Source organism: Mirounga angustirostris, unplaced genomic scaffold (assembly GCF_029215605.1).
Source record: "Mirounga angustirostris isolate CCGP_5_RB_7025 unplaced genomic scaffold, mMirAng1.0.hap1 SCAF_14, whole genome shotgun sequence".
NCBI lineage: Eukaryota > Metazoa > Chordata > Mammalia > Carnivora > Phocidae > Mirounga > Mirounga angustirostris.
Window position 1 is genome coordinate 87571169 of NW_026991722.1, and position 12203 is coordinate 87583371.

Here is a 12203-nt window from a genome sequence, read left to right on the forward strand (position 1 = left end):
TTCCCTGTTGTTTGAATTTTTTTTATGAACAATTATATCACTTTTATAATTTAAAAAATTACCAATAAGGGGGGGGTTCTCTCAAAAAATTAAAATGCAACATATTGTCAGAGTAAAATTTAAAAAGTACCTCAGCACACGGCCCAGGAAGTTAGGGAGTTATCTGCTCAATAAGTAAGCTGGAGAATTAAGGCATCATCTTCAATAGAATGACTAAGCATCAGATGTGAACAATCAGCTTACCTCTTTAGGTGATAGATTTTGTGTGTATACTGTCCCTTTTCTCCATCCTTCTCATAAGGTTCATTTTTTAAGACTTCAATTCCTTCTCCACCACCAGTTTCATTCTTACTAGCTTCTGCAACAGAGTAAAGCTGCCCAACCTGATACTGGAATTTCAGAGCACAGAATTTCATTAAGCCAGTAGTACCTGTGGAAATTTCCTATGCTAACATCTTACCATATATGATATAGAAAAGCTTGTCCAAATCATTCAGCACATCTGTTCCATATGAAAACATGACTCAAGTTAAAAATTAATGTTTAGAAAGATTAAACACTAGGTGATCATACAGTTTCAACAAACTCTAATATTTTACAAGATTTCCATGATTTGAGAAAACTGCTAGTTACAAATACTCTGGGGTGCCTTCATATGTACTACCCACTTATCAAGAAAACACCCTGATGCTTGGCCCAGCTTTTTGTATAATATATATTTTTTTCCAAAGCACTTTCATGTCTATTCTATCTCATTTAATTTCACAAAATTCTGGAAAAAAAAAAAAAAGGCATGAAGGAATAGAATTGTTACTCTAATTAAGAAAGATGAGCAACCAGAATACCACTGTCAATGATAAAGAGGAGGTATATAAAGTGTAATTTAAAAGCCTGAAAATACAAAGAACCATTACAGTCCAAATTTTAGTAGACCTCTGGGGTCTTTTTTCCAACGACTTATGCCTGACATGCCCAATTTAGCCCTTGTCCACCTCAAGAGAATCAATACTGGATACCCAGGATCAAAACTGTTAACTGTAAAGTTCTCCAATAAACAGAAACTGTTTTTAAAGTATTACAAATACACAAGAATTACTATAAAAGGCAAGAAATTGCTGACAGTGGCTTCTATTTCATTTTAAAGTGAACCAGAATCCTCAATGGCCTGAACCAATAACTGTGAGTGGGCAGTATTGTTCTGTGCCAATCTGGAGCTGCTAACAGTTCCAACAAATAATAAAAGGCAAAGTTCTCATGTTCTAATTTGTTCTAGTGACTCAACCATGGCATGGTCTCCAATCTCTTCAAATTTGGCTAAATCTCTTCCTCCAGGTGAGGACAGCCTGAAGAAATGCTTTTCTTTGTTTTTAAGCACATTTTCAAAGAAAAGCTATCTCTAAAAATGAAATTACTGAAAATGAACATTTTATTTGAGACAAAAAACAGGAGTAGTTGTAAACTCAGTAAATATTTATATTTATAAAGTCCATGGGAATATGACACTATCTTGAAGGTTAATTTAAACACACACTATCTCAATCACTCAATTTGGGTTTAGGAAGCTAGAACCAAACACACTTCTTAAAAGCAACAAAGATAATTTCTGTAGGGATTTTAGACTGCAGAGAGAGTGTATTTCTTCTCTGGTTTTTGTGATACAACACCAGATTAGTCCAATAATGCTACAATCCTTAAGTCCTTTAAAATGTACTTTTCAACACTGTCGTATTCTTAAAAGATGATTAAAATGTCTCTAAATCAAAAGGTAAATTTAATCTTGGTCAGGAACAAAGTAACAGAACTTTACAAAGAAACAACTAAACAACAGTATCCAAAAAAAATGTTATTAATGAACTGATATTTTGTGGCATGCCACTAGCCTTTCATTCTCATTTTTAAGACTAATTTAAATAGAGACAGAAGGCATGTTTAGTTAAGTCTGAATAGAAGAAAAAGCTGAGATTACTTTCAATGACAACACCAAGTCAGAAAGATTTCAACAAGTTGATCCAACTAACTGAAACAAAAGAAAAAATTTAACAAAAACAAATGTCAATTTCCACACTCAAGTTCAATCAACTGCACAAGGAAAGCATAGGGATGCCTGGTTTGTCTTGAGTGTTTTAATATGGGGAAACCTCAAGCACTACTGAGATACATACAGCTAAGTTCAAGTCTACTTTAAGCTGTGCCAGACAGCTACTCATTTGTAGTTCCTGCATTTTGGGTTTGTTTTTTTTTTTTTCTCCTTTCTGTCTTCTGTCAGCTGTCACTTCTTAGGTTATCAAGTTTGTTTTGTCCCACTTCTAATTCACTGCTTCTAATCTACTGTCAGCTCCAGGAAAACCAGATAACTGAGCAAATGCAAACTGTGTGCAAGTTACAGAACGACCCAGAGGGCTTTGTGGGGTTTGCTACACATACCACATACCTCAGTTTCTCTTTTATCTTCCTTCCCGGCTCTACCACAAATAGCTACAACCGAAGGACACGCAAGTTCTGAACAGGTAGTGTATTTCTGTATTATGTGCAGATCAAGGGAGACAATAATCTCTCACAGTTACATGCTGGTCAGACCACGTCTGGAATACTGTTTTCAGTTAAGAGCAACAACTACAACACAAGCGGTAGTTAGACCAGCTGTGAGGAAGTCTAGAGGTCATGTTATACTAGGCCAGATGAACATGCTGGGAATGTTTAACCCTGTGACCTCATGTAAAGAAGATGGAACAAAAGAACTTGAAGGCAGGAGAGAGAATGGCCGAAAGAAAACCTGAAGGGCTACCATATGCCAGACAGAATAGGCTTATTTCCCACTGCACAAGTGGAAGGAACTGTAAACAACAAACATTATAGGAAAGCAAATTTTGGCTTAAAGACAAATGTTTAAAATATCCAACAGTAAAACAGACTTCCTCTAAGCAGCAAGTTACTTAGCCCTGAAGTGCTTTGTTGAGGCTGGAACCTCCTTTCTCTGGGATACTGTAGCCAGAAATCCTGAACTGGGAAGAAGATTAAACTACATTCCTTAGAGCCTTCTGAAACAAGGCAGTGTAACAGAATTCATTTACAATGAATTATCTGTAATACACCACAATTCATTTTGTCACAAACTGGAATATAAAGGTAAGTAAATACAACTTTAAATTGTATGACTTTAAATATGACTTTAAATTAACATATTGAAATAAGCTGTATCAACAAAATAATACAGAAAAAAGCAAGACTTACCTCCTGAACAGAACATGGCAAAACCACACGGCTAAAACAACAAAAGAAAAAAAAATGTCACGTATGAAATATTTGGCTTTAAAACACAGATCTCTACACTTAGAACTTTTGCTTAAATCCAACGATGGCGTAATACAAGGATGTCATTGTCTTTACAATGCCTACAGCTCTAAATAATTTTTAAATTGGGGAAATAAAACTACCATTTACAGGCCTCAATGATCACTCCCATTTAGTGTTCTCATTGTACCAGGACCCCAAAAACGCAGTTGCAGAGATTCTTGTGAGGAGAAAAGGAACAAGAGAAAACTCATCACTGAAAATTACAGGGTACCGAATACATTATTTTTAGTCTAGTCAGGTTGCCCTCATGAAATTTTTAGTATGGTTTCATTCTCCATCTATATGCTACATATTTTGTTTTTATGATATTTCTCATAGAATATATGTCTTGAATCTCATGAATGAATGCTTCCAAAAATTGTTCCCCACTACCCAATTATTCCTCAGTTTTATTAAACAAGTAAAAGGTCCCTTAGATGTAACAAGAAAAAACTTTACCAAGGGAAATACTTTGAACCTTAGAAATAGAACCCCTTCCAGGGCAGACGCAATATAAGGTTGATTGGTGTTTGATCTTGTCCAAGAGTTTGTTACTAGACCAACAAAAGGACTGAGATGGAGGCATAATGCCCCAGAATATATAATTCAAAAAAAATAATATTATGGTAAATTATATCAGAATATTGTACTTTATCACCAGATTTTTATAGGGAAGTACCTTCACTTATCTCTAGCATAAACTCTGAAAACCCCTGAATATCAATTATCTCACAATAATAGCTGGTGTCCAAGATAGCAACTTCTTTTTTTGGCCTGTTCTTTCTCAGACTTTTCCCTGCTAAAGGTACCAAAGCAGTGTTATGTAAACTTTCATTTTAACTCTCTATTATAATGAGAGGGAAAAAAACCCCACAACCTTCACCTTCATTTTCATTTTACAGAAAATTCCCAATAGTTTTTCCTCATTCCAACTTTTCTTCAGCTGCACTGTCCACCCACCCCTCTCTCCCTATTCTCCTCAAACATCTATGCCTGAGTCCTCACATCACCTTCATCTCCAACATGTATAAAACATGCCGCTCCTTCACTGTTATTCTCCCCTCCTTCACTATCAGGGGTCACTCATCACTCTTTGTCTTTCTGATAATGGTCACCTAAAGACAACGAACATTCTCAAACACCATGATTACTAATTCCTATTCTCATAAAAAAACCTGTTATACAAAAATCCTTGCATACCTAATCCTTTTAACTGTCTTCTCAGAGTACACACTGATTTGCTCACTGTCCCAGGAAGAGAAAATAAACTGGGGCCAAGAGGGTGTGGTGGGGGGAGAGGCAGACTAGGATATAGAGGCTGAGAGCTTATTCTGGAAGATAAAGAAAGATATAGACAGAGATATAGGTTGGGAGCATATTTTTAGGGCCTGGAATACAATGATAAGAAATCTATTACATTTATTAGGCAACAAGGAATCCAGGAAGGTTGTTCCAAAAGGGAAGTGACATGACTACAGCCAATCTAAAGAAGTCATCTGTAGCTGGTTAAAAAACATTGAGAGGCAGGAGTGTGGGGAATAACCATCTTTGAGGAGGCTGGGCAAGGGTTTACAAAGGCCTGAACCAAGATGACGGGCTGCAGAAGAAATGGAAGGAATAGAGAGGAAAGAGTTAAAGACTTCCCGGAACTTTCACAAAACCAAAGAATCACTGCTGAGTAATTTTAACAACTACTCACTAGTGGGAAGAACCTATTTTTATATAACAACACTTCAAGCAAAACTTATTTCACAAAATCAAAGTGACTGAAGAAGACATTCTGGATGAATAATGAGTCAAATAAATTCTTCAAGATCTGCTTAATGAAAAGTAAAAGGAACAGACTTTGATTTTTTTTTTTTCTCAAAGCCTTATTCAACTTTTACAACAATTTGAAAATTTTCAAAATTCTCTGAAAATCCTCAGGAAAATAATTTTCCAAATGGAACTAACAACTAGTTCTTTAGAACTAGGACTTTATACTAATGGCAACTTCATCTATTGCTTAAATAACAAATTAAAGGGAACTCCCCCACCCTGAAAAGTCATTTCTAACCTTTTATGTCAAAAATAGATGGCATTTTTTAAAACAACAAACATTTGCCAAAGTATTTTACAGTTTAACATCTTCACATAGGAATGACCTATTCATTGCTCCTAACCAAAAACGATTTTAGAAAGTTGACTTGAAAATAGGAAGAATCATTTATTTCATTCAACAACACTGAGCACTTACAGGATGGTGGCCTAGATGCTATGCCGGGTACTAGAAACAAGATAAAAACAGCCTCTGCTTTCAAAAAGTCTAAAAGGAGAAGAAAAAAAAAAAAAGTCTAGGGAGACATACATGAAGAGTGAACATCAAGAAATGTAATTTATAACTCCTCACGAAAAAATTACATTTGGGCACATTTCAGCACGTGTTACCTTGGCGCACTGAAATTTTTATAATGAAAGTAACTAACGGTTTCATAAAAAGCATATCATGCAAATTCCCAATGGGAACTTCTTTCCATGAGTTAGCTTGATACTCCTCACATAACCGTCAAAGGGATCTACTGAACACTTAATTCACATTTTAGGAGGGAGGAAATACTCTAATAAAAATGACGAGATCTATGATGTAAGATCAGTTCTGCAGCTCACTTGCTATGTGACTTGGGCCAAGTCAATTTCCTTCTGTCTTGTTTCCTCCATTTGTCTTAATATCTGCCACCTACCTACATTACAAAGATGTCAGAGTAAAAAATAAAACTTTCATGATACATTGTATAAACAGCTTGGAAGAAAAACTTTATATAAATCCAGAATTCAATACTATAAACTTTATCCAAAAATGTGTCTTTTCTCAGGATCCCTGTCACTGACTAAAGTTGTTAATTTTTCATTAACTTAACAAGTACTTATTGAGCCCTTACTATGCTCCAAGGACTATTCTAAGAGTTGGGAATATGGAAGTGAACAAAGTAGACAAATTCATGGAGCCCGCATGTAGCAAGAGAATACATGCAGTAAAACAGAAAAAAAAAAGTGACTGTATTGTATGTTAGATGGTGATAATTGCTACAGACAACAATAATGCGGGAAAGGCAAATACCAAACAGTGGGGGTTGCAATTAGGTCTTCAGAGGGACTCCCAAAGAAGCTGATACTTAAGCAAAGACCTGAGGGAGGTAGGTTAGTGAGATGAGGGAAAGGCACTTCACGCAGAGGGAACAGCAAGCAGAAAGGCCCTGAACTGAGCTTTTTCCCTGAAGTAATGAAATAACTATAAGGAAGCTTGAGCTTGAAATGGACACGGGCACGTGCAGGGTAGTAAATACGACCAGAGCAGAAGAGAAAATAGTGTAAGACCTCGTGGGCTATTTAAGGACTTTTTTAATTCACAATGAGATAGGGAGGCTTTGGAGGGTTTTAAGCAGAGAAGTGACAGTAGTGACTTTCTAAAGGAAGTTTGAGAACACTAAAGATAAGGTGTCTTAAGATAACTAAATGAAGCCAAAATTTACGTTTAAGAATTGAAAGTGAGAAGAGCATTTGAAAAACCAAAGAACAGGCCATACTCGAAATCCCTAGCTGCCCACAGGATGCTGACGATACGAACCAGCTGTGACAACTCAACATCATGGCTAAACATTTCCTGTGATAGTTAACAGTGCTTGCCGGTGGGAAATGCCGTAACTTTTCAGTAAAATCACTCCGCCGGTCTAATGCACCTGAAAACCCTTCCATTTGACAGGCCACGTGTTAACAATTCTTCACGTCAACCCCGTGAAGTAGGTGGAACCCAGTGACCCCATCTTAAAGATGGGAAAACTGAGACTCAAAGCAGAGAGACGGCTCTCCTGATTAAGTCAACTGAGCCGCCCTGAGGAGCGCAGTTTTTCCGAACTCCCAGCTCCTGCTTGAACTTCAGGGCGCCTACGTCCCACCTCGAGTCCCGACACCGGGGCTGTCTTCACCTGGCAAACCCATCTTCCGCGGGCTACAGGTAAGCTCCACCCCACACGACAAATCACTGTCAGGCCCACCGCGCCTCCCCACCCTCGGGCTCCGACTCGGCCCCTGGCTCGGTCCTCCCCGGCGGGCGCGCGGGTGGGCCCAGGCTGGGACTGGAGGTGGGGGGTGGGGAGAAGGCGGGTCCCAGCGGAAACTCCCGGCCTCGCCTTCCCGAGCGAGCCACGCGCTCCGACCCGGACCCAGGCGCCTCCGCCCCAGGGGAGTGGGCGGCGGTATTACCACGGCAACGCCGGGGGAGAGAGCCTGGGGGCGCGCAACGGTGAGGCCTTCGGTGGGCCGGGGGCGCGAGCCGGGGGGAGGGGGCGCGCGCAGGGAGCGGCCAGCCAGAGGCTCGCTCCTTTCTAGGAATATTCCGCTTCCGCCACTTCTCAATCAGTGAGCCTCCCACCACCGCCTTTGGGTAACCTTGCTCGCGCCCACCGACCCACTCACAATTCCTTAATCAGCACCATCTTCCCGGAACCCCCTCACAGCTGCCGCCGCTACCGCCGCCACCGCCGCCGCTACCGCCCCTCACGGCGCCTGCGCGGCGCCGCCTCCTTACCCCCTTCCCCGAACCACCGCGGCGCCTGCGCATCCACACCCTTCCGCCGCTACTCGTCGCGTCAGCGCGCGCTAAGGGCTGGCTCCGCCCTAGTCTCGCGCCCCACCCTGGGCTCGCGGAGCTTCCACTGCGGTTGCGCGTCTGGCTCATGGTGGGGGCCGTAACGTTTCTACTGCTGCTGCGCACACTAGGCGCGCGCTCGCGAGTGCCCTTCTTGCGGCTCCTCCCTCCAGTCAAGTTCCGTCGGGGCGTGTGTGCAGCTTACGCTCTTTGGTGAGTTTTCCAATCAGTCCTCTGAAGTCGTTTCCTCGTGACCAGCGCTAAACTTTGTCCCACTGCTTTTGAGAAGAGGTTCTCTCCTTGAGCTCTCACTCCGAGGTCCACGTGGAAGACTTGTGTCGGGTTGGGGAGGCCGACGCCACCGCGTTCTGCTCCCGTGGCGGGCTCCGTCGGATTCCGGGGGACCGAGACTTAACTGGCTCGCAGCTCACGTGCATATTCCGGCAGCCTCGTGAGTGCAGCCATGTGACCGTTGCTCACCTGGCTCGGGCCAGCAGCTGTGGCCACACGAGCTCCCCAGCCCCCGAATCCACCCCAGAACCCAGTGATTCGACGGGAGGAGCGCCCTCCACTGGCGACGAGGTCCCCTGGGGGGGCAAGGGGTGCTCGCCCGTAAGACCCAGGAAGGGGACCCGGCTGGGAGGGCGGTCGCGCAGCCACAGTGAGAGCCCGCGCGACCACCCTCACCCAGGCTCCTACCTGCCTGAAAGCCAAAAAGGTGGACCTTCGGATGAGTGGTGGCCCCGGGGGTCACTCGCTTACTCTGTGCCAGGCACAGTTCCAGGCACTGGGGATACATCTGGAAACAAAATCCGCACGGTCCCTGACCTCCCTTGGGAACAAATCAGGAAGAGAGGATTTGGTTTAGCGGTAAGCGCTATTCCATGAATGAACGAAACAGGGTAATAGAGGAGGCAGAGGCGTCAAGGGAAGGCTCTCAGGAGGCCATGGCCTATGGTTATGAACAGCCCAGCCTGTGAAGGTGGTGGGGGAGACACTCCAGTTGGAGGGAGATAGCCCCTGAGGCTGGAATAAGTTTGGAGTATTTAAGGGGCAGGTGGAGGGTAGGTGTGGCTAGAACATTTTAAATGAGGGGGGAAGATAAGTTGGGACTAAATAGGTCACTAGGCCATAGTAAAGAACTTGAATTGTATTCTGAGAACCATGGGAAGCTGTTGGAAGGTTATCAGAAGAATAAAATAAACATTAAAAATGTTTGATATAAATCTGTGTGGTGTATCGGGTACTAGAAGACACCCAGTGGAATTAGGGCCACCTCAAAAGTAATATAAACGAGATACTTACCAAAAAGCTGGAGATTTCCTCCTAAGGCAGTATCTGGGGATCATTTCTGTGATGCGTGAAGCACTTTGCTAGTTATAATGACGACCATTCAAGGAAACGTGCCCTTTCCGGATGTTAGAAGTTGGGAGTAGCTTCCATCTATTGGGCACCTATCATATGCCAGGTACTGTGCTAGGTAATGGAGATGCTTTATCTCATTTCATCCTGAGAGCAAGGCAATGAGATAGGTATTTTAGCATGTTTTAGAAAGGGAAGAAAATGAGGTTCAGGGAGCCAAATAAAGTGACCTATGCAGAAGTCATTCAGCCAGCTTGTTTACAGAACCAGGTTTCAAATCTGGGTTTTAACTTCAAAGTCTGGTCTTTCCACTGCACTGAGGGTTTTTTTTTTAGAAAAAAATGAATAGGAAGTTGGGGCATGCAGACAATGTATGACAAATAATTGTTCTCAATTATGGGAAGAAGGTGGTTATGGTCAAAATCTACAAGTTACTTAGAATAAAATACAAATTTGAATAGTATGTCTGTGTGTGTGTGTGATATTTTTTAAGGTCGAAGGAGGTAATATTAATTGTCAAACTTGTAAGTAGTCATTTTATGTCATAATTTCTCCCAAAATGTTATGCAGGGTGAAAATACAGCTTTAAAAACTTCGTGGATGAATTCGTGGTTGACGTGCTTTATCAATCATTAAGAAGAATTTAGGATGTTGTGTAACTTTTCTTGAAGTTTTCCCACAAGTGTTCGTTAATTCCACTGTCTGCATAGCACAGTTGCTGCTCATAGTTAGTACTCAAATGTTTGTAAAATAAAGAGACTGTGCTAGATGGAGCATAACTCTGAACCATTATACAGTGTGGATAATGTTTCCCTTTGCCATCCAAAGATTGATATTAAAACATTCAGGAGCACCTGGCTGGCTCAGTGTACAGCATGTGACTCTCGATCTTAGGTTTGTGAGTTCGAGTCCCACGTTGGGTGTAGAGATTACTTAAAGGAAATAAAATCTTAAACACCCAAGTTTCTGGGGCACCTGGGTGGCTCAGTTGGTTAAGTGTCAGACTCTTGATTTTGCTCAGGTCATGATCTCAGGGTCGTGAGCTGAGCATGGAGTCTGCTTGGGATTCTCTCTCTCCCTCTCCCTCTCTTCTCCCCTCTTGTGCTCTCAAAAAAAGAAAAGTATAAAACATTGAATACAAACTACAAGGATAAATTAAGAAAGTAACCAGTTTAGACATATTTATTGAGGGGGAAAAAATACTAATTCAAAGTTAGCTAGGTTGGTAGAAAACATGAAATCTAGTTATTGTGCTTTCTATCTGCCTAGGAGATAAAAGTGGGAGAATGAGGGAATATTGAAGAGGACTAGAGAGCAGCAAAGACATGAACCATTACCCCAAAATGAGAAAAGAGGACATACAAAGAAAAAGATCATTACAAATAAAAAATAAACTAACGGATTGTGTGGCATGTTCTTATTTTAAAACTAAAGATGTTAGATCTTGTGCATTTTGCAAATATGGGCATAATATGGGATATAACTTATTAGTAATTGTTTCTGGGTATAGAAAAAAATCCAACATCTTTTAAGCCTAATGTTTCTTGTTCTTTGTTCTAACTTTCAGCCCTCAACAAAGGTAACTTTACACACAAGATGTGCAATTGCATTTAACTAATTCTGCATGCCTTGTATAATCAACAATCTCATTTCTGTCATTCTAGAGCAAAGAGGTCATTATAGTAAGAATAATGGTAGATTTATTGAGGCAGATCAAAAGATTTCTGACCATGAGCGATGTTTGGAACACTTACGCACTAGTTGATAAAGTACGACTCTGGTCAAAGAAATTCAGACGGTCTTTCAAATATTATAATTCAGTTTCCCCCCTTTTTCTTTTTTTCCTAAAGCAGACGTTCTTAGCCAAAGGCTTTTTGGTGGGTGTTAGGGAATTTGTGAACCAATGAAATACATAATTTTATGTCCATCTTTCCGGGGGGAGAAGTCTATAGCTTACATTGTCTTGCTTACTCTGCATTTTGCCATCCTATTTTTACCTTCTTCCCATTCTAGAATTATCTTGGTTGAGACTATTTCTATGAAAACTAGAAATATTCCCAAGAATGCTTTAATTTTGTCAAACCCTAGGGCATCGGCCATAATATTTTGCCACCTTTGGGGACATAGGATTGGGCTTTGCAGTAGGAAACCCTTGGCCTGAATCCAGGCTCAGCCACTTGCTGCCTATGTACCTTGAGTAAATTATTTAATCTCTCAGAGACACTATCTCTACAAGGAATATCTATAACAGATTTGTTGTGAGGAATAAAAGTTATGAAGTGTGAAAAGAACCTCTCTCTTACTACCTGATACATAATAGGTGTTCGATGGATGGGAATCATTTGAAAGCATCTAGCTTTCAGAGAACAGAACACTAAATTAATATATAACTAAGTTCCTCCCATCCGTCTCCCTTCATTCCTAGAGGTAGCTACTATCTGTAATCACTGTTCATCCTAATGTATGAATAAGAATGCATATATGAATGCATATATTCCTGTATGTATGCATAAATGACTATAGTAACTTACCCTTTCATCTGCAGAGTATAATATAGATTTCTGTTCTGTATCATCACCAACATTGGGTATTGTCAGAATTTTTCATTTTTGCCGCTTTTATTGGTTTTAGAATGCTATCTCACATATTCACTTGGCATTTCCCCGCAGTGTCAGGATCTCCATGCTTACTGTCCATGTTCTTATTTGCTCATTTTCCTATTGGTTTTGTTTTCCTCTTTTTGATTTATAGGAGAATATATACATAGCCATTTTGGATTTTTAATTTTGTTTTGATTATATGCACTTTGTATACATATTTTCTATCTGTGGATTGTTATATCACTTTGTAGCAGGGTTTCTCAGTCTCTACAGTACTGACATTT

The 12203-nt window shown here is 40.8% G+C and overlaps 1 protein-coding gene across 2 annotated transcripts in view; it reads right to left on the reverse strand.

Annotated features, from left to right (window-relative positions):
• The window catches only part of PITPNB (phosphatidylinositol transfer protein beta), a 65056-nt gene extending 57140 nt beyond the window's left edge, over positions 1–7916 (reverse strand). For both annotated transcript variants that reach the window (XM_045887412.2, XM_045887413.3), the window contains exons 1-3: positions 7786–7916; positions 3232–3262; positions 244–389 (exon numbers count right to left, since the gene is read on the reverse strand). In XM_045887412.2, the coding sequence (XP_045743368.1) occupies positions 244–389; positions 3232–3262; positions 7786–7805 (197 nt within the window). In that variant the 5' untranslated portion in view covers positions 7806–7916. The remainder of the gene's footprint in view (positions 1–243; positions 390–3231; positions 3263–7785) is intronic.
• Between the last annotated feature and the right edge of the window lie 4287 nt (positions 7917–12203).